General features: G+C 45.7%; 1 protein-coding gene across 3 annotated transcripts in view; it reads left to right on the top strand.

Moving 5' to 3' along the window:
• Nucleotides 1–220: 220 nt before the first annotated feature.
• WBP1L (WW domain binding protein 1 like) overlaps nt 221–25,004 on the top strand; it is a 59,628-nt gene continuing 34,844 nt past the window's right edge. The window contains exon 1 of one of the 3 annotated variants that reach the window (XM_033149781.1): nt 221–302. In XM_033149781.1, coding sequence (XP_033005672.1) covers nt 279–302 — 24 coding nt within the window. In that variant the 5' untranslated portion in view covers nt 221–278. Of the gene's footprint in view, nt 303–13,315; nt 13,493–13,537; nt 13,668–25,004 lie in introns of those variants that run through there. The other 2 variants (XM_033149777.1, XM_033149778.1) reach the window with 2 other exon arrangements.

Below are 25,004 nucleotides of genomic sequence, written 5' to 3'. Positions count from 1 at the left end.
ACTGGCAGAGCTGTCCCTCAGCTTCCTGGCATGGTGATCAGTTGCCCCGTGTCTTCATGAAAGGAACGCTATTATAAGCTGGATGGCTCGTGCTCTCAGCCTGACCCGGCTTTCCCTCTCCTTTCTGCACCTCCTCAGTCACTGGAGCCGCCACAAGGCGGATGCCTCTCTTGCCATAAACCAAGGTTGCTTCAGAGGCAGGTGTATTCAGTCACAGGGCGCATAAAGACAGCCTGCAGATTCTCTCCAACCAAGAAATGCTGTGATTGTCACCGGTAATGGAAGGAACAGAAGATGCTTGGGTGAGTGAGTGTTTGGGTCATGGAGATTCAGGAAGTGAATTGAACACTTGATCTTAGCCAAAAGGCCGAGAAGCGATTGAATGCAGTCGGCTGTGGGATCTGTGCAGCGTATGCTGAGAAGCAGGACAAGGATTCATGTTCGGCGTGTGAATGAGCATCTTACTGGTCCAGGGTAAAAGGCGGATCTAGACGGATCCTCATGAATTCATATGATTTTTTCATTCAAATGAAAAAAACCCACCATGATACTGTAGACCACATCTCAGTCTATATGTAGCATCAAAAAAATCATGCATCCACTGTTTTGTGGGGCCACAATGGTGCAAAAACTTGTTTAAAAAACACGGATCCTCATGGATCCTCATGATTTCTGCATTGGGACACCCCAAACTCACCGTCAAATCACATATCATGTCCAGGGGCACAGCCTCCACCACAAAAATCTGGGATCCATGGCTTCCTCGCGACAATAGGGCGCAAAAACTTGGTTTTGAAGCATGGATCCTCACGGATCCGCACCCTTTTTGCATTGGGCCACCCCTAACTCACCGTCAAATCACACATAATGTCCAGGGGCACAGCCTGCACCACAAAAACACGGGTCCACAGCATCCTGGCAACACCGTGGATCAAAAACGTGGTTCTGAAGCGTGGATCCTCACGGATCCTCACCCTTTTTGCACTGGGCCACACCAAATTCACCGGCAAATCACACATCATAGCAAGGGGTACAGCCTGCACCACAAAAAACACGGGTCCACCGCTTCCTGGCGACACCACGGCCAAAAAACAGGGTTCTGCACCACAAAAAACATAGATCCGAGGCATGGATCCACATGAATTCATATGATTTTTATATTGAAACAAAACAAAACCACCATGATACTCTAGACCAAATATGAATCTATAGGCAGCACCAAAAAAATCACGTTTCCACTATTCCGTGAGGCCGCAATGGCGCAAAAACATGGTTCTGAAGCGCGGATCCTCACGGATCCTCACCCTTTTTGCACTGCGCCACATCAAACTCACCGTCAAGTCACACATCATAGCCAGGGGCACAGCCTGCACCACAAAAAACACGGGTCCACCGCTTCCTGGAGACACCACGGCCCAAAAACAGGGTTCTGAAGCGCGGATCCTCACGAATCCGCACCCTTTTGCACTGCGCCACATCAAACTCAACGGCAAGTCACACATCATAGCCAGGGGCACAGCCTGCACCACAAAAAACACGGGTCCACCGCTTCCTGGCCGCACCACGGCCCAAAAACGGGGTTCTGAAGAGCGGATCCTCACGAATCCGCACCCTTTTGGCACTGCGCCACATCAAACTCACAGGCAAATCACACATCATAGCCAGGGGCACAGCCTGCACCACAAAAAACACGGGTCCACCGCTTCCTGGCGACACCACGGCCCAAAAACGGGGTTCTGAAGCGCGGATCCTCACGAATCTGCACCCTTTTGCACTGCGCCACATCAAACTCACCGGAAAGTCACACATCATAGCCAGGGGCACAGCCTGCACCACAAAAAACACGGGTCCACCGCTTCCTGGCGACACCACGGCCCAAAAACGGGGTTCTGAAGCGCGGATCCTCACGAATCCGCACCCTTTTGCACTGCGCCACATCAAACTCACAGGCAAATCACACATCATAGCCAGGGGCACAGCCTGCACCACAAAAAACACGGGTCCACCGCTTCCTGGCGACACCACGGCCCAAAAACGGGGTTCTGAAGCGCGGATCCTCACGAATCTGCACCCTTTTGCACTGCGCCACATCAAACTCACCGGAAAGTCACACATCATAGCCAGGGGCACAGCCTGCACCACAAAAAACACGGGTCCACCGCTTCCTGGCGACACCACGGCCCAAAAACGGGGTTCTGAAGCGCGGATCCTCACGAATCTGCACCCTTTTTGCACTGCGCCACATCAAACTCACCGGCAAATCACACATCAAAGCCAGGGGCACAGCCTGCACCACAAAAAACACGGGTCCACCGCTTCGTGGTGATACCACGGCCCCAAAACCTGGTTCTGAAGCACGGATCCTCATGGATCCTCACCCTTTTTGTTTTGGGCCACCCAGAAGTCACCGGAAAATCACACATCATAGCCCGGGGCACAACCTGCACCACAAAAATCATGTTGCACCACATTAATCACAAAAATACCCTCTCCTGCACTGTTAATGTGACCACTGGAACGTTTTTATTAGAGCCAAGAGGAGAATGTACGACTATATATTGTACCAAGACATGGTTCGTCTTCAAGAACAGATCAAATTCATGCTGAAGTATTAAAGAAGAAGAGAAATATGAATCTGCTTGTTGTTGTTGTTGTTGTTGTTGTTCAGTCGTTCAGTCGTGTCCGACTCTTCGTGACCCCATGGACCAGACCACGCCACGCACGCCTATCCTTCACTGCCTCTCGCAGTTTGGCCAAACTCATGCCAGTCGCTTTGAGAACACTGTCCAACCATCTCATCCTCTGCCGTCCCCTTCTCCTTGTGCCCTCCATCTTTCCCAACATCAGGGTCTTTTCTAGGGAGTCTTCTCTTCTCATAAGGTGGCCCAAGTACTGGAGCCTCAACTTCAGGATCTGTCCTTCTAGTGAGCACTCAGGGCTGATTTCTTTAAGAATGGATAGGTTTTATCTTCTTGCAGTCCATGGGACTCTCAAGAGTCTCCTCCAGCACCATAATTCAAAAGCATCAATTCTTCGGCGATCAGCCTTCTTGATGGTCCAGCTCTCACTTCCGTACATTACTACTGGGAAAACCATAGCTTTAACTATACGGACCTTTGTCGGCAAGGTGATGTCTCTGCTTTTTAAGATGCTGTCTATGTTTGTCATTGCTTTTCTCCCAAGAAGCAGGCGTCTTCTAATTTCGTGACTGCTGTCACCATCTGCAGTGATCATGGAACCCAAGAAAGTGAAATCTCTCACTGCCTCCATTTCTTCCCCTTCTATTTGCCAGGAGGTGATGGGACCAGTGGCCATGATCTTAGTTTTTTTGATGTTGAGCTTCAGACCATATTTTGCGCTCTCTTCTTTCACCCTCATTAAAAGGTTCTTTAATTCCTCCTCACTTTCTGCCATCAAGGTAGTATCATCAGCATATCTGAGGTTGTTGATATTTTTTCCGGCAATCTTAATTCCGGTTTGGGATTCATCCAGCCCAGCCTTTCGCATGATGAAATCTGCATATAAGTTAAATAAGCAGGGAGACAATATACAGCCTTGTCGTACTCCTTTCCCAATTTTGAACCAATCAGTTATTCCATATCCAGTTCTAACTGTAGCTTCTTGTCCCAAATAGAGATTTCTCAGGAGACAGATGAGGTGATCCGGCACTCCCATTTCTTTAAGAACTTTCCATAGTTTGCTGTGGTCGACACAGTCAAATGCTTTTGCGTAGTCAATGAAGCAGAAGTAGATGTTTTTCTGGAACTCTCTAGCTTTCTCCATAATCCAGCGCATGTTTGCAATTTGGTCTCTGGTTCCTCTGCCCCTTCGAAATCCAGCTTGCACTTCTGGGAGTTCTCGGTCCACGTACTGCTTAAGCCTGCCTTGTAGAATTTTAAGCATAACCTTGCTAGCGTGTGAAATGAGTGCAATTGTGCGGTTGTTAGAGCATTCTTTGGCACTGCCCTTCTTTGGGATTGGGATGTAAACTGATCTTCTCCAATCCTCTGGCCACTGCTGAGTTTTCCAAACTTGTTGGCATATTGAGTGTAGCACCTTAACAGCATCATCTTTTAGGATTTTAAATAGTTCAGCTGGAATATCATCACTTCCACTGGCCTTGTTGTTAGCAAGGCTTTCTAAGGCCCATTTGACTTCACTCTCCAGGATGTCTGGCTCAAGGTCAGCAACCACACTACCTGGGGTGTATGAGACCTCTATATCTTTCTGGTATAGTTCCTCTGTGTATTCTTGCCACCTCTTCTTGATGTCTTCTGCTTCTGTTAGGTCCTTTCCACTTTTGTCCTTAATTGTGGTAATCTTTGTACGAAATGTTCCTTTCATATCTCCAATTTTCTTGAACAGATCTCTGGTTTTTCCCATTCTGTTATTTTCCTCTATTTCTTTGCATTGTTCGTTTAGAAAGGCCCTCTTGTCTCTCCTTGCTATTCTTTGGAAATCTGCATTCAATTTCCTGTATCTTTCACTATCTCCCTCGCATTTTGCTTGCCTTCTCTCCCCCGCTATTTTTAAGGCCTCATTGGACAGCCACTTTGCTTTCTTGCATTTCTTTTTCATTGGGATGGTTTTCGTTGCTGCCTCCTGTATAATGTTACGAGCCTCCATCCACAGTTCTTCAGGCACTCTATCCACCAAATCTAAGTCCTTAAACCTGTTTTTCACTTCAACTGTGTATTCATAAGGAATTTGATTTAGATTGTATCTTACTGGCCCAGTGGTTTTTCCTACTTTCTTCAGTTTAAGCTGGAATTTTGCTATAAGAAGCTGATGATCAGAGCCACAGTCAGCTCCAGGTCTTGTTTTTGCTGAGTGTATAGAGCTTCTCCATCTTTGGCTGCAGAGAATATAATCAATCTGATTTCGATGTCGCCCATCTGGTGAAGTCCATGTGTAGAGTCGTCTCTTGTGTTGTTGGAAAAGAGTGTTTGTGATGACCAGCTTGTTCTCCTGACAGAACTCTATTAGCCTTTGCCCTGCTTCATTTTGAACTCCAAGGCCAAACTTGCCAGTTGTTCCTTTTATCTCTTGACTCCCTACTTTAGCATTCCAATCCCCTATAATGAGAAGAACATCCTTCTTTGGTGTCATTTCTATAAGGTGTTGTAAGTCTTCATAGAATTGGTCAATTTCAGTTTCTTCAGCACTGGAAGTTGGTGCATAAACTTGGATTACTGTGATGTTAAAAGGACTGCCTTGGATTCGTATCGAGATCAATCTATCATTTTTGAAATTGCATCCCAGTACAGCTTTCGCCACTCTTTTGTTGACTATGAGGGCCACTCCATTTCTTTTACGGGATTCCTGCCCGCAGTAGTAGATATGATAGTCATCTGAACTGAATTCGCCCATTCCCGTCCATTTTAGTTCACTGATGCCTAGGATGTCAATGTTTATTCTTGCCATCTCATTTTTGACCACATCCAGCTTACCAAGGTTCATGGTTCTTACATTCCAGGTTCCTATGCAATACTTTTCTTTACAGCATTGGACTTTCCTTTCGCTTCCAGGCATATCCGCAACTGAGTGTCCTTTCGGCTTTGGCCCAGCCGCTTCATCTGCTTTGGATCTACTTGTACTTGTCCTCCGCTCTTCCCCAGTAGCATGTTGGACGCCTTCCGACCTGAGGGGCTCATCTTCCAGCGTCATATCTTTTATATGCCTGTTGTCTTTGTCCATGGAGTTTTCTTGGCAGGGATACTGGAGTGGGTTGCCAGTTCCTCCTCCAGGTGGATCACGTTTGGTCCAAACTCTCCACTATGACCTGTCCATCTTGGGTGGCCCTGCACGGCATAGCTCATAGCTTCCCTGAGTAATTCAAGCCCCTTCACCACGACAAGGCAGTGATCCATGAAGGGGAGGGAAGTAATAGTACCATTGTATTCTGCTCTGGTCAGACCTCACCTGGAGTACTGTGTCCAGTTCTGGGCACCACAGTTCAAGAAGGATACTGACAAGCTGGAACGTGTTCAGATGAGGGCAACCAAAATGGTCAAAGGCTTGGAAACGATGCCTTATGAGGAACGGCTTAGGGAGCTGGCCTAGAGAAGAGAAGGTTAAGGGGTGATGTGATAGCCATGTTCAAATATATAAAAGGATGTCACATAGAGGAGGGTGAAAGGCTGTTTTCTGCTGCTCCAGAGAAGCGGACACGGGGCAATGGATTCAAAGTGCAAGAAAGAAGATTCCACCTAAACATTAGGAATAACTTCCTGACATTAAGAGCTGTTCGACAGTGGAATTCGCTGCCAAGGAGTGTGGTGGAGTCTCCTTCTTTGGAGGTCTTTAAGCAGAGGCTTGACAGCCATCTGTCAGGAATGCTTTGATGGTGTATCCTGCTTGGCAGGGGGTTGGACTGGATGGCCCTTGTCGTCTCTTCCAACCAGGGGCATAGAGACGGGCGGCGGGGGGCGGTCTGCCCCATATTCCAGGGGAGGGCAGGGGTGACACTTGGGCCAGCCCCGCCCCGCCGGTGGCCCAGAGAAAGCCGCAGAGTGAAGCCACTCTGCCCTGCGGCCCATCCGGGGTCCACCCGTCACTGCCGCTATGGGGCTGCCCTGCGAGATCGGCGGCTTGTGGGGCTCCCCCACCCGTGTTGCTACAGCACGGACGGGGGAGCTCCAGGAGCCAGCACTCGCTTAGCGGGTTGCCCCTGGAGCAGCAGCGCCGGCTGAGATGGACTGCGCATGCCCGGATTTTTAAAGCAGCATAGACAGGGAAGCCCCAGGAGCCAGCGTTCGCTCGGCGGGTCCTGACGCATGCATCATGATGTCATGACGTCATGGCGTCATGATGTCCCGCCCCCAGGGGGTGCCTCCACGGCAATGCCGCCCCTGGATGCTACGCCTCTGCTTCCAACCTCTGCTTTTTGTACCATTGTGATTCAATGTTATATTTGTGCTCAACAAGGGAAACCCACACGACCTGAAGGTGCTGCTGTGCAATGCTAGGACAATGATTCATAAGACCACTGCCATCCCTGACTTGATTGTGGATGGAGGACTTCACCTGGCATGTGTAACAGAGATTTGGTTGGATGAAGCAGATGGGCCTGTCTTAGCATCTGGTTGTCCACCAGGTTTCTGTTATGCACAGCAACCCAGGTCATGTGGGTGGGGAGGGGGGGTATGCAGTGATTTTTAGGAAGTCACTAGCTTGCATCAGGTGTCCTACCTGAAATACCCAGTTCTCTGAGTGCATGTTCTGGAAGTTGGGCAATAGGGGCAGTACAGGATTCCTTTTGGTGTACCGACCTCCCCGCTGCACCAAGGATTCCCTGCCCGAGCTGCTTCAGGTCAGGTCGTGGCGGATGTTCTCCTGGAGACACCTAGTTTGGTGGTCCTAGGGGATTTTAACATCCATGCCGACACGACCTTACAAGGGGCTGCTCGGGACTTCGTGGAAAGCATGGCCTCCATGGAGCTGTCCCTGAATAAGTTTGGCCCAACTCATAGTCACGGACATGCCTTAGATCTGGTGCTCACCTCTATGGATGCTGGTGATCTGACATTAAGTAAAAGCAAAACAAAAGAAGTGCCATGGTCGGATCACTTCCTGGTGCAACTGGACTTCTCCGCAACCCTTCCCCTCTGCAGGGAGGTGGGACCGATTTGGATGGTCCGCCCCTGTCACTTAATGGGTCCAAATGGTTTCCAGAGAGTGGTAGGGGATGCTTTATCCCATGTTGAGGGCTTTTCATCTGATTTCCTGGTGGCTCGCTGGAATGCGGAGTTAACCAGGGCTGTCTGGTTCTGAGGCGCCCTCTCCAATTGCATGGAGCCCAGACAGCCCAATGGTGTTCTCCAGAGCTGAGGGTGAGGAAACGGTCGCTGAGACAGCTAGAGCGCCGGTGGCAGAAAACTCATTCTGAATTGGACCGGACACTGGTTAGAGCTCAACATCAAGCCTACCAAGTGGCGATAGCGACGGTGAAGAAGACTTTCATGCCTCCATGAAGTTTTAAATTTATTTTTCTGTCGAAAGAGTGTGTTGGTAATAACAAGGTTGTGCGCTGCACATATCATCAAAAGTAAAATTCCGTTCTGGTTGCTGTTGCCAACTCCTTCTTTCCCAATAGTCCCAGGCCACAGATCGAAATCTCGCCCAACTCTTGCATTAAAATCACCCAGGAGGATAATTTTATCTTCCTTAGGTGTCTCTGATAGGATGGTATCCAGCTGAGAGTAAAAAAATTTATTTCATGTCTTCATCAGCATCCAGTGTTGGTGCATGAGCGCTTATAATAGTAGCCTGTTGGTTTTTGGTGAGCTTTATTTGAAGGGTTGAGAGTCGCTCATTAATACCGGTAGGGACTTCTGACAGGAGCTTCACAAGGTCGTTTTTGATAGCGAAGCCTATCCCATGTATTCAATGTTTTTGTTCAGATAGACCTTTCCAGAAGAATGTGTAGCCTCCTTTTTCTTCCTTCAGCTGTTTCTCGCCTGCTCTTCGAATCTCTTGAAGCGCTGCAATATTGATGTTAAAACGCTGCAGCTCTCTTGCAATGATGGCAGTTCTGTATTCAGGACGCTCGTTATTTGTATTATCTGACAAAGTCCGTATGTTCCATGTTCCAAAGTTGGATTGTCTTTTACGACCACTGGGTGGTGACCTCACTGGGTGCAGTAATCCAGACAGGGAAAAGGGGAAGCAGACTATGTTTAGGCCACCTTTCCTAGCCCCTCCCCCTTTTCGGGGTGAGCAGAGTGGATCCTAAAAGGGCTGCTCAGTCATGGATACAGCTGCAGAGCTGCTCAACTGCCTCGTTCCTTGAGTCAGAACAACTGAATCTGTATCTACCACCCATGTGCCAGTTCATGACTAGGGGCTTCCAGATTTCATGATCCTGCCCCCGTTACCATTTGCCAATCACCATGGGACTTTGGGGGTTTGGGTTGGGTTTTTGGAAGATGCCTGTGCGTGAATTTGTTTTAGGTGTGTAGATCAGTGCACAATGACCAACGCAGTGTCTTTGCAGTAGGGCTCTGTTCCAATGGCATGAGTAGTCATGACAAACTGGTAGATCTTATCTGCTGCAGCCTTCATCTGCCTTCACAGCCATTGTAACATACCGCTTGTTTACACCCGCCTATTCTGCCGTTGAGGACTTCTTGGATCATTCTTTGTCTAGCTCCTTCCCTTTGACCTTACCGCCTTGGGAGGCCCTGCTTCGCTCACAAGGGCCATAGGAATGTGCAAGCCCACTCACCACTGTAAGGTGATGACCCAGCGAGTGAGATAACTGAGATACATTGCGCTGAGCCCTGGTCTCATTAGACAAAGTGTTCCACCAAAAAGGCTCTGGCTCTGGTTGGGACAGCTGGATATGTTTTGGGCCAGGGACCACCAGTAGGTTGCTGTTAGATAAGCATCACCCTCTTTGGGGGATGTATTGGAAGATAATTCCCACAGATAAGAAAGGTGACAGACTGTTTAGGCTTTAAAGGTTAGCACCAAAACCTTGAACCTGATTTGATACTCCACCTGGAGCCAATCCAGCTGATGAACCACCAACTGAATGTGGGCTCTCCACAAAGTCCGAGTAAGAACTCATGCACCTGCATTTTAGACCATTTGGAGTTTCTAGAGTAGTCTCAAGAGTAGCCCTGCGTATCTATCTATCTATCTGTCTGTCTGTCTATCATCTGTCTATCTATCTATCTATCTATCTATCTATCTATCTATCTATCTATCTATCACATTTATACTCCGCCCACCCCAGCTCAGGTGTAGAGCAAGTTAAAGTAGTCTAGACTGCAGGTGACTGCTTCATGGACCACCATGGCTAGGTTGGAAAGAGACAGGTACAGTACCAATTGCCTAACCTGTAAAGATTTTAAAATGCCAGTTTGGCTACATTTGTGACCAGTGCCTCCATAGAGACAAAAGCATCCAGGATCACACCCAGACTCCTGATGGCGGGTACAGGTGACTATTGTGCATCATCAAGAGCTGGGAGCTGGCAAACCGAACCAAAATCATTCCGGCCAAGCCATTGGACCCCCATCTTTAATGGATTGAGATTCAGCCGACTCCATTTCCTGCATCCCAGCACACAGACCTAAATATTGGCCATTATATCCAGGGCAGCATCTGGCCAGGACCACGAAGCAGTAGATCCATGCTTTTTGTGGTCAGATCTGTGGTTATGTACAAGATATTTGAATTAAGGGTGAATCTGGGGTCCCAGAATGCAAAAACCATGAGGATTCGCGCTTGAAAAAAACATTTTTGGTCCACGGTGTCGCCAGGATGTTGTGGATCCGTGTTTTCTGTGGTGCAGGCTGTGCCCCTGGATATGATATGTGATGTGACAATGAGTTAGGGGTGGCCCAATACAAAAAGGGTGCGGATCCATAAGGACCCGCGCTTCAGAACCCGGTTTTTGGGCCATGGTGTCACCAGGAAGCGGTGGATCCATGATGTTTGTGGTGCAGGCTGTGCCCCTGGCTATGATGTGTGATTTGCCGGTGAGTTTGATGTGGCGCAGTGCAAAAAGGGTGCGGATCCATGGGGATCCGTGCTTCAGAACCACGTTTTTGGGCCCTAGTGTTGCCAGGAAGCGGTGAATCCATGATGTTTGTGGTGCAGGCTGTGCCCCTGGCTTTGATGTGTGATTTGCCGGTGAGTTTGATGTGGCGCAGTGCAAAAGGGTGCGGATTCGTGAGGATCCGCGCTTCAGAACCCCGTTTTTGGGCCGTGGTGCGGCCAGGAAGCGGTGGACCCGTGTTTTTTGTGGTGCAGGCTGTGCCCCTGGCTATGATGTGTGATTTGCCGGTGAGTTTGATGTGGCGCAGTGCAAAAGGGTGCGGATTCGTGAGGATCCGCACTTCAGAACCATGTTTTTGCGCCATTGCAGCCTCACGGAATAGTGGAAACGTGATTTTTTTGGTCCTGCCTATAGATTAGTATTTGGTGTAGAGTATCATGGTGGTTTTATTTTGTTTCAATATAAAAATCATATGAATTCATGTGGATCCATGCCTCGGATCTATATTTTTGTGGTGCAGAACCCCGTTTTTGGGCCGTGGTGTCGCCAGGAAGCGTTGGATCCGTGTTTTTTGTGGTGCAAGCTGTGCCCCTGGCTATGATGTGTGATTTGCCGGTGAGTTTGATGTGGCGCAGTGCAAAAAGGGTGCGGATCCATGAGGATCCGTGCTTCAGAACCCCGTTTTTGGGCCGTGGTGTCGCCAGGAAGCGGTGGATCCGTGTTTTTTGTGGTGCAGGCTGTGCCCCTGGCTATGTTGTGTCATTTGCCGTTGAGTTTGATGTGGCGCAGTGCAAAAAGGGTGCGGATCCATGAGGATCCGTGCTTCAGAACCCCGTTTTTGGGCCGTGGTGTCGCCAGGAAGCGGTGGATCCATGATGTTTGTGGTGCAGGCTGTGCCCCTGGCTATGATGTGTGATTTGCCGGTGAGTTTGATGTGGCGCAGTGCAAAAAGGGTGCGGATCCATGAGGATCCGTGCTTCAGAACCACGTTTTTGGGCCCTAGTGTTGCCAGGAAGCGGTGAATCCATGATGTTTGTGGTGCAGGCTGTGCCCCTGGCTATGTTGTGTGACTTGCCGGTGAGTTTGATGTGGCGCAGTGCAAAAGGGGTGCGGATTCGTGAGGATCCGCGCTTCAGAACCCCGTTTTTGGGCCGTGGTGTCGCCAGGAAGCGGTGGACCCGTGTTTTTTGTGGTGCAGGCTGTGCCTCTGGCTATGATGTGTGATTTGCCGGTGAGTTTGATGTGGCGCAGTGCAAAAGGGTGCGGATTCGTTAGGATCCGCACTTCAGAACCATGTTTTTGCGCCATTGCAGCCTCACGGAATAGTGGAAACGTGATTTTTTTGGTCCTGCCTATAGATTAGTATTTGGTGTAGAGTATCATGGTGGTTTTATTTTGTTTCAATATAAAAATCATATGAATTCCTGTGGATCCATGCCTCGGATCTATATTTTTGTGGTGCAGAACCCCGTTTTTGGGCCGTGGTGTCGCCAGGAAGCGTTGGATCCGTGTTTTTTGTGGTGCAAGCTGTGCCCCTGGCTATGATGTGTGATTTGCCGGTGAGTTTGATGTGGCGCAGTGCAAAAAGGGTGCGGATCCATGAGGATCCGTGCTTCAGAACCCCGTTTTTGGGCCGTGGTGTCGCCAGGAAGCGGTGGATCCGTGTTTTTTGTGGTGCAGGCTGTGCCCCTGGCTATGTTGTGTCATTTGCCGTTGAGTTTGATGTGGCCCAGTGCAAAAAGGGTGAGGATCCGTGAGGATCCGCGCTTCAGAACCATGTTTTTGCGCCATTGCGGCCTCACGGAATAGTGGAAACGTGATTTTTTTGGTCCTGCCTATAGATTAGTATTTGGTGTAGAGTATCATGGTGGTTTTATTTTGTTTCAATATAAAAATCATATGAATTCATGTGGATCCATGCCTCGGATCTATGTTTTTGTGGTGCAGAACCCCGTTTTTGGGCCGTGGTGTCGCCAGGAAGCGTTGGATCCGTGTTTTTTGTGGTGCAAGCTGTGCCCCTGGCTATGATGCGTGATTTGCCGGTGAGTTTGATGTGGCGCAGTGCAAAAAGGGTGCGGATCCGTGAGGATCCGTGCTTCAGAACCCCGTTTTTGGGCCGTGGTGTCGCCAGGAAGCGGTGGACCCGTGTTTTTTGTGGTGCAGGCTGTGCCCCTGGACATTATGTGTGATTTGACGGTTAGTTAGGGGTGGCCCAATGCAAAAAGGGTGCGGATCCGTGAGGATCCGTGCTTCAAAACCAAGTTTTTGCGCCATATTGTCGCGAGGAAGCCATGGATCCCAGATTTTTGTGGTGCAGGCTGTGCCCCTGGACATGATATGTGATTTGACGGTGAGTTTGGGGTGTCCCAATGCAGAAATCATGAGGATCCATGAGGATCCGTGTTTTTTAAACAAGTTTTTGCACCATTGTGGCCCCACAAAACAGTGGGTGCATGATTTTTTTGATGCTACATATAGACTGAGATGTGGTCTACAGTATCATTGTGTTTTTTTTTCATTTGAATGAAAAAATCATATGAATTCATGAGGATCCGTCTAGATCCGCCTTTTACCCTTTTCCCATCTTACTCTAGTCTAGAGCAATTGCCTTTTTAATCTTGCCTATCCTTTACTAATAAAGCTAATTATGTCTGATGGTCCTGGACCTATCAAAAGATCCCGCCGCGGTGGCGGAAGGCGGAACCCCACAAAAGGACCCTGCACGCTCCTCTCCTCCTGAGCTTTCAATCTGCTGCCCCTTTAAATGTTTTTGATAGTTGGCGGATTCTCTCGCTTTGTCCAACAGTTTCCGCCACACTTAACATGGCCGCCTCGCCGCTCCTTTCATTGGCCGACGCCCAAGAGGGCGGAACCTACGCCTCATGTCTTCTGCTTCTGAGGCGGTCTTTTAAAGAGCAGCGGAGACGCCCAATGAAAGAAAAGAAGTCCCTCCTCCTGCCCAATGGGGAGCATGCCGTGGGCGGGGTAAGCCTCCCGGGGTACACCAGTTCACGGGTCAGACTTCACAGTCGCCGGGTGAAGTGAGCTGGGGAGCGGGGGGTGGGGTGGGGGGATGGAGAGGAGGCTCCTCGGTGCAATGGCTCTGCTCCTCTTCCAGGCCTTGCCCGAGGGGCTCCCGGCCAGCGTGGAGCCCGCGCAGGTAGGAAGGAAGGGGTGGGGAGGAGGGGCCAAAGGGGGGGGGGAGGAAGGACTCCGGGGTTCGGGCCTCTGAGGTGAGGCGTGTGAAGGGCAGGGCGTGGAAGCCCAAGGGGGGTTGCGGAAGGAGCAGCAGAGAGGCCTCTGCCTCCGCTGCGGGAGCGTTTTGCGGGGAGGGCTTGAGGGTAGGTGCGGGGGGTCAGCTGCTCAGAAAGGCCCGCGAGGCGAAGGGAGCGCAAAACGGAGGGCTTGAGGGAGATGAAGGGGCATCCGTGTTGGGAAAGGCTGGTGGGGTCATTTGTTGTGGCAAAGGGTGTAATCTTTGGGATGTCGTGCTTCTCGCAGTAGAAAATGTCTGGCACATTAAGCCTCTCCTGGGGAAAACGAAATGTGCATGTTAAGTTGTCATTCCTGATTTCATACATTTGCTTCCCTGAGTGTACGAGTGCAACTAGGGTTCACACTCTGGCACTCTGTGGGCTGTTTATATTATGTGGTGTTTTGCACTTCGGTTCACATACCTGTATATACAAAACACACACACACACACACACACACACACACTTGTGAAGGATGTACAGGCATAGATAGCACTGCTTGCCGCTATAGGGTGCAAGGAAGGCTCAGTTGCTAATCAGCTGATCCTACTGATAATTTTGAAGGGCTAACCTGCAGGTAATAGACAGGTGTCCTTAAGGTGGTGTGTATTCTGTGTGGTTGAGTATAAAGTAAGGCATGAAAAGTGGTCCTGAGTAAGGAAAGTGTCATGTGTGAGGCAGTCCTAATTCCAGAATGTTAATTGTTTACATGTGTGGTAGCCAAATATATAGTGGCATCTTTTAAAACAGCAATAGATAAGAGTTTTCATCAGATGTATCAAGTATGTAAGCCAAACAGGATACTGTAGTTTCTTCCCGGAAGAATGAATGGATGCAACTCAAACTTTGTAAATGGAAACCTACAGAAACTAGTGGTCGAACATTGTGTTCTCCCTAGGCATTTTATCTCTGACCTTAAGGTCGCTAAACTTAAAGTCTAGGACACAGAATTAGAGGCTATATAATGAGTGTCCAAATTTTTAATGAGTGCTCTCTCGTGGTCTAAAATGATTATCGCACAAAGGGTAATTTGTCCCAAATATTGTTTTAGTGTTTCTCCTATATTCTGCTAAATGCAGTTTATGTTGTTCCCCTGCTTTAGGATATTTTTTTTTTTTGCATGTTACTTGTTGAAGTACTGTAGTTTCTTTTGCCCTTTTTTTGTTTTCATATGTAATCTTTTGTTTTCATATGTAATAAACTGGTTTTGAATATACCACAGAGTGGTCTTTTTTGCAAACATATCTCTGGGAAGGAGTGGAACTTTTTTGGAAAAGGAGGAGAATGCTTGGCATCATTAGTGAAAGTTCAAAAAACTGAAACAGGAAGGTGGTTTGTGGAAGAGGCATTTACTGTATTTTGTATCTGGACCTCTTATGGGGAGCTGAATTGTAATCTTTGCCATATCAAAGAGGTAAGGGGATTGATAGTCATAGGAGCAAGGCCTGTTCAGCTTTATTTGCTTTTGTTAATTCCATCAACCATATGGGAATGTTGTACAGTTTATGTGTTTTCTTTTTGTGCTGACTTCCTGTATTTGCATAAACATACTGGGTTTAAATTTGCTTGAACATGCTTTTACCATTCTGTCTTTTCAGTTTCAGTGAACAAATAGTTTATGCCATAAACTTTTGGGGCATTACAAACCTTACAGATTTTGCTAATGTATGTGGAAGGCATATATGTATGTCCTGATGAAGAGAAGTAATAGTCTCGCTCTAGTCTGCCTTGGTCAGACCACACCTGAAGTGCTGTGTCCAGTTCTGGGCACCACAATTTAAGAAAGATATTGACAAGTTGCAATGTGTGCATAGGAGGGCAGCCAAGACGATAAAGGGTCTGGAAACAAAGCCTTAGGAATGGTTGAGGGAGTTGGATATGTTTAACCTGGTAAAAAGGAGGCTGAGAGGATATGTGATAGCCATCTTCAAATATATCATATGGAAGATGAAGCAAGCTTGTTTTCTTCTGCTCTGGGGGGGGGGGTGGTATTCAAACCAGTGGATTCAATTTACAATAAAGGAGTTTCCGACTAAATATTAGGAAGAAATTTCTGGCAGTAAGAGCTGTTTGACAGTGGAACAGATTCCCACGAGAGGTGGTGGACTCTCCTTCCTCCTTTTAAGCAGAGGCTGGATGGCCATCTGTCATGTATTGCCAGGAGTTGGACTAGATGACCTCTGGGGTCCCTTGCAATACTACAACTATGATTCTATTATATATCTTTAAGGCAACTGTGAGAAACATTTGGGCAACCAGATGTTGCTGAACTACCACAGAGGATAGCTCGATTGATAGAGCATGAGACTCTTAATCTCAGGGTTGTGGGTTCAAGATCGTATGTTGGGCAAAAAGATTCCTGCTTTGCAGTGGTTGGACTAGATGACCCTTGTGGTCCCTTCCAACTCTGATTCTATCACAGCTTTCATCACTCCTGGCGACTGGCGTTGCTTGCTGGGGCTGATGGGAGTTGTAGTTCATCAACATCAAGAGGGCCAAAGGTCCCCCATATCTGCTCTAAATTATTTGGGATGGAATGAATAATAGAGGTAGGTGCCACCCACTAACAAATGATCCTTCCATGGCAGTTGATTTCTTCTTTGCATCCTTGCCCAATTCCTAATTACTGTCTATTAGTGGTCAAATGGTGACTGATGAACCACATTGCTAGTGACTCAAGGAAGAGGATCTTAGATAAAATTGAGTGGAGATAAAGTTTATTTATAAAAAATATTTATAAACCACAAAATCCTATAGAAAGCATCTAAGCATTGTCCAACTAATATTAAATCACAGTCAAGATATGGAAAATATAAAAACAGAAACGTCGTAAAGAACGGGCCAATCTCTTAAAATCCATCAACTGAAGAGACCTGTTGATACAAGAAAGTCTTGAACAGATGCCTAAAAGTAAGAAGTGGTGCTTGGTGGATTTTATTGAGAGAGGGTATTCCAGGGTTAAAACTGCCCCCTTATTGTAAAGTTTTCCATTTTAATCATAACAGAAGTTTCACTTGTTCTCCATTCTCTTCCACATGCTTAGACTGAAGTGAACTGGGATCTCATATACTCTTGTGTGTGTGTTATATTGCTATATTCTGGAAGCAATGAAGGGTCACAAGGTATTCCTGGAGAGATTGTCCTAGATGCTATATGAGGGATACAGAGAGGAGGGCAGCTTCTAGGAAGGATGATTGCATGTTGTTATTCTTGACCAGTTAGATATTTGAGGTTCTTTGTTTTAGGAGCTTAACACCTTTGCTGCGCATCATGCCATTACAGTACTTGAGCACAGACATCTGCCATGTTGTTTTATTATTTACAAAGCACCTAAAATCGCTAAATACTGTATAAAAATTAAAAGTAATGCAGGCCTTTGCATAAGCTGACATTCTAACAATCACATTTGTAGAGTCTTCCCAACATGTAGGTTCTTGTTTTGAATTGCTGTTTTAGTTTGTTGGAACTTAGGTTAGAGGGGAATGTTTAGAGCCTTGAGTCTTTTGGATGAAATACATACAGTAGACTCTAGGTAACAGACTGAAAACTGCCTGTCCTGAATAATCACTCTTGGATGTTTGTTATGATGCCGTAAAACATTTGCAAAGGTTTACTGCTGAGGGGGAAGAGAGACAGCCCACTGCCAAACACTATAACTTTTGTGAGAGAAGTGCCTTAAAAAACATTCACACAGGACTTATGCTGGGGTCTGTCCTGTTGCTAACAATTTGGGAACAAAGACAGGATGCTCAAGTCAGTATAGTTGGAGGGTGTAGGAAGCCGGAGAGCCAAAGCAGGGACATATTCCTAGAGGCAGGAATATGGTGGGGTAGATAGAGCTTCCATTGAGGTATGTGATGAAGGATGAATGGATGGGAGAGAAACATAGGAGTTCTGTGTTGTTGGTAGGAAACTTTAACAGCTTGAGGCCAGTTTACTTGAAGGATATCCTTACACCATATATACCCACTCAGCCACTTCAATCCATGGAACCTGTACTTTTGCAAGTGCCACATTATGTTTGTTCTACACCTGTAAATAATTGATATTTTACTGTGGCAGCTCTTGCACTCTGGAATTCCCTGTCCATTGACATTAGGCACATACCTTCACTGTATTCTTTTCAGCATGTGCTAAAAACTCTCCTGTTTAGGGAAGTCGAGCCAGACAGGTGAAGTTAACCTGTATTTAAGTCTGTAATTTTAGCTTTTAATGTATAATTTTAACTGCCGATTTTACTCATTTTCAAATTCTTTAAACTTGCTCTGAACTTTGAGTTTTATTAATAATAATAAAAAATTATTTTTCTTTTTCTTTTAGATGTTAGTCACTTGTTACCCAAAGGTCTCTAACTGACTTACAACACTGTTAAAAACACAAATGAATATACCATAAAACAGAACAAAAAACAACAAAATGTATATTTTATATTTTTTTGTAAATTGCTTGGAGGTTTCATATACAATTAAGCAGTATATAAATTTTATTAGATAGATAAATAAAAGGTGTGGACAGAGAAGCAAAGGCCCTAGGGAGGCATAGAGATTGTTCTTGTTTGTGCATGTAGCTAAATTTCACATGCTGGAACTGAAATTTCATTTGTAATAATAATAGTTATTATTATTTCGATGTTTTTGTACCCAACCCTTATTCCAATCTGGAGCAGAAGGTGCCTTTATGTAGTAAATCATTAAAACAAGCATCTAAATTAAACATAACTGTAAAATCATTACATTGTACAGTACTAAAAAGTGGTGTGTGCACTGTACCTCAATGTAAAACAGATGTCAGATTAAAAACCTGGGTAAATATAATTTTCAAATGGTGCTTGAACATGTCAACTGCAGGGTTTCAAGCCTCATAGAATATACTGTTGAAAGAGACTACTTCACATTCATTCTAAAGAGCCAGAATCTACCCTAGTTCAACTTTTGATACTTTCTGAACTTGGTTTTGCCATTGTAATGGAAACTGCAGTTGATGTGGAGATGTATGGCCGTCAGACTCTTTAGATTATCTGGAAGTGCAAATCTGCAAGCACAAAGAGCAACATGTGTTAGGTTTGATTCAAATTTATTTGCCTTTTGTTCCATGTGCCTTTTTTATGGAGGTCGGTGCAGTTTAAGTAGATGACCTTAGTATTGCAATAAATAAGACCTTAGTAAGGCAATAAATGGGATGCGGGTGGCGCTGTGGGTGAAACCACAGAGCCAAGGGCTTGCCGATCAAAAGGTTGGCAGTTTGAATCTCTGCGACGGGCTGAGCTGCCGTTGCTCGGTCCCTGCTCCTGCCAACCTAGCGGTTCAAAAGCACGTCAAAGTACAAGTAGATAAATAGGTACCACTCTGGTGGGAAGGTAAACAGCGTTTCCGTGCGCTGCTCTGTTTCGCCAGAAGCGGCTTAGTCATGCTCGCCACATGACCTGGAAGCTGTACGCCGGCTCCCTCGGCCAATAAATCAAGATGAGCACTGCAACCCCAGAGTCGTCTGCGACTGGACCTAATGGTCAGGGGTCCCTTTACCTTACGGCAAAAAATAAGTGTTGCGAGTAGCGTAAGCTGGATTCAGAAGGAATGCTTCAGCTATGGATGATATTAGAACAATGCAGAGGAAACTACTGATTTCATACAGTTCTAAGGAGGTATAAAGAAATTATGTGTTTTAATCTGATTATGAATTTGTAAACAGAAAAAAAGTTTGGGATATGTTGGTTAAGTATTGACAAAAAACATTGTAATAGGTAGTGTAAATGGGAAAAGGAATGCATGGAGATTGGGATTTTATAGTGGGTAACACCACAAAACTATGTTCCATGCTGGATATGATGATGGAGGAAAATATGCTCTTTAATGTGTTTCTTGGAGAAAAGAGGAGCATGTAAAACACAACTTTCCATAACCTCAATAAGACTGGATTGCCGTGTGGCAGCAATTCATAGTACTGACTGAGTGCTACTTCCTCAGGAATGGCTTGGGAGGACAACTGATGTTCTAATATGGAAACTTGAGCCTTAGCCTAGTAGCAACTACCTTTCTTGTAGTGTGCATGTGCTGACCAGCAGCAGTTGCCATGAACTCTTGGTGGATGTGCCAGATGTATGTGAAACTTTGGCCCCTTTCTGCAGCTTTCTAAGAGCAATTTGGCCTGGAGGAGCAGAGCTCATCAAACATCTTCAATGCATAGTAAGGTCTCATGGTGAGTAAGACAAAGTAAGATACTTGAAAATCTTTCAAATTACGTCATAGAGGCTTGTTTAAGTTTGTGACTATAGCATCTTCTTCTGTCTGCTTTTGCATTCTTGCATGTAGGGTTGATGAAAGCTCTGGGGCACTAATTTCAAAACTTATTACGAGTTCTGTATGTGGTAATTCCATGACATTTTGGCTCAGTCCATCTTTACCTGTTTCCTTGTAGTATGATTTTGCAAAAACTAAATGCCTTTATGTTTTTTTCTCATGGTCGTAAAATAAAGCATTTGTGTTAATTGGGTATTCCCCTTTCTCTTGATCTTTGCGTGTTTAGACCTTTTACCTTTCCCATAAATAGATTCACACAGGAGTCAGATATTTGGTTTGGTTTTTGGCAGAAATTTAGGCCACAACTTTATTGATTACAATCAAGTGAGTGGTTGCATAGGTTCTGGTTTGACTAGCTCCCTGCACTCATGCAGGCAGCGCTGTCCCAGAGCCACATTCATAGGACAGCCAAAGGATGAACACCAGGGACAGCTGATGGAGGGAGCGCCAATCAGCCACCCTGATGTCCCCTGGACTCGGGCACGGGCCAAACCCCTTTTGGGGTTCGCCAAACCAGTGAGTCCCTGGATTCCTTTACCGGAATACTCTTCATTGCAAAGGCGTGGCCACGTCATGTGCCACGCCTATCACCTGAACCAGAGCCTATCCGCAACCTTACAAGTTATGACAATTTGCTACGTGGCAGGCGAAACCCAAATGGCACCAGCCAATCAGCCAAATGGGGAAAATTCCTACCATGCCCCTGCCCCCAAAGCAGGTGACACACGACAGCATAGCAAGGTCAAGCGCAAGCCCTAAATATAGGGAGAGTTGTGTGGGTTTTCCGATGCAATAGCCCCAAAGAGGAAGCTCGTAAGCCTCTCATGGGTTATATAGATCCCGCGTTGCTCTTTTTCTGAGGCACCCCATTGATCAGATTGCGCCCAAACATCGCGGGACCCACCTATCAGGGGTTGTGGCTGTTCCAGGATTACCCACCCACAACACTGGGTCAGGTGGCCAGATCGCACCGCAGCATGTGCCCTCTTTAATGGAGGACCCGATTTCTCCAAACATCTTGTGTTGGAGTTAATTCACCTATAACTAATGCGGTTTTCGGATAAGTCGTTATCAGTAACTTAAGAATTCAACATTTTAACTTTTATGTAAGCCTGCATTCCAGCCAAGATAATCCTCCCTTCCTTTGACTAGCAGCAATAGTTTCCAGTTCTTTTGATCATGCCTCATCTTGTGAGCCAAAGTAGGGTCAAAACAAGTCAATCTTGAAGCACCAGGAACCGGCAGGTGGCATTCTTACCTCAAACTGAATGCTGAATGTAGTAGTTTTGTCTGATGTTGGGGAAGTTGCTTTCTGAGAAGCAATGAGACTAGCCGCCATTTACTGAGGAAAATTATACAGTGGAACCTCGTGTTACGTATCATACCCCTTGCGAACGCTTCGGGTTACGAGCTCCGCTAACCCGGAAGTAGATGCTCCTGGTTGTGAACTTTGCCCCGGGATGCGAGCGGAAGTTGCGCGCTGGCGGGAGATGCCATTAGCAAAAGCGCGCCTCATGTTAAGAACGGTTTCGGCTTAAGAACGGACCTCTGGAACGAATTAAGTTGGTAACCGGAGGGACCATTGTAACCTACCCTTCAGTGTTGCTGTTCTCAGTGCAAATCCTATGAGAACAGCAGATTAACCAGACACAGCATCACAGCAGGCGCCTTTTAAATGTGGTTGTAGGATCAGGGGGTTATTATTTTGTTTCTGTTATAACTATTTATTTTGTTTTTCTATATTGTATTTTCATCTTGTTAACCGCCCTGAGATCTTCGGATGAAGGATGGTAAATAAATTTAATAAATATAAGATACAGAAAAGTCTTTGCCTGGTGCCAAAGAGGCTTGAGTGGATTCTAGGCACACCATCTTTATTCCTATTGTGGCACTAATCCTAGTCCAGCATTAGTATCTTGAAAACTGAACAAGTTGTTTAATGGAAGAAAAGGGAAGATAAGGAAGGCATGGGGAAAGGCCTGTTTGCTTCCTCTTAGAAAGTTTCCTCTAGTCACTAGTTACTCCCAAACAAATCAATGTGGTGTTGAAATTATCCATATAGTATTGCAAGTAGCTTCATGCAAAAGGAATTTTTTCACTTTTAATTTTTTTTAAAGCTGCATAAGTGCAGGTGTATTTACTGTCATTTAAGGAAAGTCTGTTTTGTGTGTGTGTGTGTGTGTGTGTGTGTGTGTGTGTTTATTAGTTTCATAGCTGCTCTAGCAGTTGGATCGTGCTATTTCTCATGAGCACTCTCCAGTGTATGTCTGTGACAATCACACTCAAATATAAAGACACTTGCAGCTGGTCATGCTTCTGGGACCTACTTTCAACTTTTTCAAGGGTGTGCCGTGAAAGCCTGCAAAACCAGTTCGACCCAATACCAAACTTGGATGCTCAAATGGGTTTATGTGCTGCAGACAATGGTTCATGTTTAGCAGGGGTCAGCAAACTTTTTCAGCAGGGGGCCGGTCCACTGTCCCCCAGACCGTGTGGGGGGCCGGACTATATTTTGGAAAAAAAATATGAATGAATTCCTATGCCCCACAAATAACCCAGAGATGTATTTTAAATAAAAGCACACATTCTACTCATGTAAAAACACCACCCAGGCCCCACAAATAACCCAGAGATGCATTTTAAATAAAAGCACACATTCTACTCATGTCAAGACACCAGGCAGGCCACACAAATAACCCAGTGATGCATTTTAAATAAAAGGACACATTCTACTCATGTAAAAATATGCTGATTCCCGGACCATCCGCGGACCGGATTTAGAAGGCGATTGGGCCGCATCTGGCCCCCGGGCCTTAGTTTGGGGACCCCTGATGTATAGTATCAACTGACATAAAAAATAAGAATGCTGAGATGGTAATCATGCTGCTGTGTCTTATATTGCAGAATGTTCCCATAATGTACTGTATATGGGTCCTGGAGTAATAGATATCACCACATTGTGTATCTCTTTCACCACATGTATTTGCAGAATTATATTTATTGGAAATTCATTTTTATATAGTCTCCCATTCTGGTGTAATGGGGTATCTCTCATGATTTTATAGCAGCATTACAAAAGACTTGATTCATGTGAACAGTGGTTTTGAAATCATCCATAATGTTTACTACTACAGGTGTCTATTAATATTCTGCTGTTCTGGAGTGTGACTAAAGTGTTTTTATGTTTAGTCCATAGTATCTCAGTGCTTTGTTCTCTTTGATTACAGATTGAGATTAAATGCTAGTACTACTGATTGTTGTTGCTGTAGGGCTGCTGAGATCAGGAGTTCTGTCATTCTGTGCCTCACAGTCTCAAACTCTGGACAGACTTGCTTCATTTGGATTATTCATTCTGCTTGTACAATTTGGGACTTGTTCAGAATTTACAATTTGGTCTGGGATTAGGGGAAAGATTTGGATTTGGTATATTGTAGAAGGGAAGTTGGTATGTTGTAGAAGGTCAGGGATCTGTGGGAAAGAATTTGAGGACATATTGAAGGGTGGGATGTAAAACAAAGTAATTTGCAAGATTCTGTACATACAACCTTATGAATTATAGAAACAGAGTTTTCTAGACTACCTGGCTGAGGGAAGTTCGGCTTGGAATAAGGCTGTTCAAGCTCTAGTGTTAAGAAATCTGTTCTGTTTCATTTTACTAATATGCAAGATAAATGAGTGTTTTTCAGTTTTTCATATTGCAACAGCTGCTTCAGTTTGATTTCCCCAAGACATGAGCTTAACTGTGGGTTGAAGCAAGGCCCAGATGTACAAAGTACAGAGTACAGGTCTACTGGCCTTGTACTTTGCCTTGCTTAAACAGTCTTGATCTGGATGAAATAGAGGTCACTTGAAGGCACACTGAATTGTGAAAAGTTTGCTTCTGAGTACTTCTAGACTGAGAAACAGTAAAACTTAAAATAGGTGCGGGATTTCTTTGCTAAAGACTCCTGCCCTGTTCACAAAACTAAAGTTCTCAGGATTCTTTGACTAGCAGACATGGCAATTTAAACAGATTTGAAGGTACAGTAGATTGATTTTGTGGGATAGACACCCCTTAGCAGATATGCTGCATATACTTCAGTGTAGCAAGCTGGATTTTATAGAGAGAGAACTTTTACATGTCTGGAAGGGTCCCAGGGACACAGTGCTCTACTGTAAACAAAAATAAGCATCCCACAGTGCTTTTAAGATCTACAATTTGTATGGTCAGGGATTGGACAGCATGTGGTATGTCTTGCATAAAGTAGTAATAAAATCAAGAGTGGAAAAATCTTTTTCCTCACAGCAGCTCATGTGTAACTTGATCCTGAAGGCCCATCAGAAAAATAAATTTCTTAGCTCATCAGGTTCTACAATTATAAAAGAGAGAGAGACTTTAAACCAACAGGTTAAATTAGGCCATGGAATGAGAGCAAGTTTACTTAAACTGATAGTGTTATATTTGTATTTATGTTGGACTGACACAACCTCATCAAGCTGTTTTTATCTTCATTCTGGACATTTTTAAGGCCCAGGACAAATTGCTATAGCTAAAAAAGTTGAGACAGGGGAAGGGGGAAAGCATTTTGACTACAGTATTTGCTGTTCATTTTGACTAGGGTTGCCATATGTCCCGAATTTTCCAGACATATCTGGAATACTGCACCTGCAAGCAGTACAGCTAAATGTATGGGAAATTTCAGGTGTATGGCAGCCCATGTCAGCAGTGTCAACAACTTTTCTGTCCGGATTTTCACTTTTTGAAATATGGCACCCTAATTTTGCTGCTTTCTATTAAGAACAAGTTTTCTTCCTAAAACAGCACTGGGAAACCTATGGCTCTCCAGGTCTTGGACTGCCAACTCCCATCTGCCCTAGCCAGCATGGCCAGTGGTCAGGGATGATAGAAGTTGTAGTCCAAAAACACCTGGAGGGCTGCAGGTTCTCCAGTGGTGTCTTAATACAAAG

Source organism: Lacerta agilis, chromosome 5, assembly GCF_009819535.1.
Source record: "Lacerta agilis isolate rLacAgi1 chromosome 5, rLacAgi1.pri, whole genome shotgun sequence".
NCBI classification, from domain to species: Eukaryota; Metazoa; Chordata; class Lepidosauria; order Squamata; family Lacertidae; genus Lacerta; species Lacerta agilis.
The sequence above is the reverse complement of the archived record's forward strand: the minus strand, read 5'-3'. Positions and strand labels throughout refer to the sequence as shown.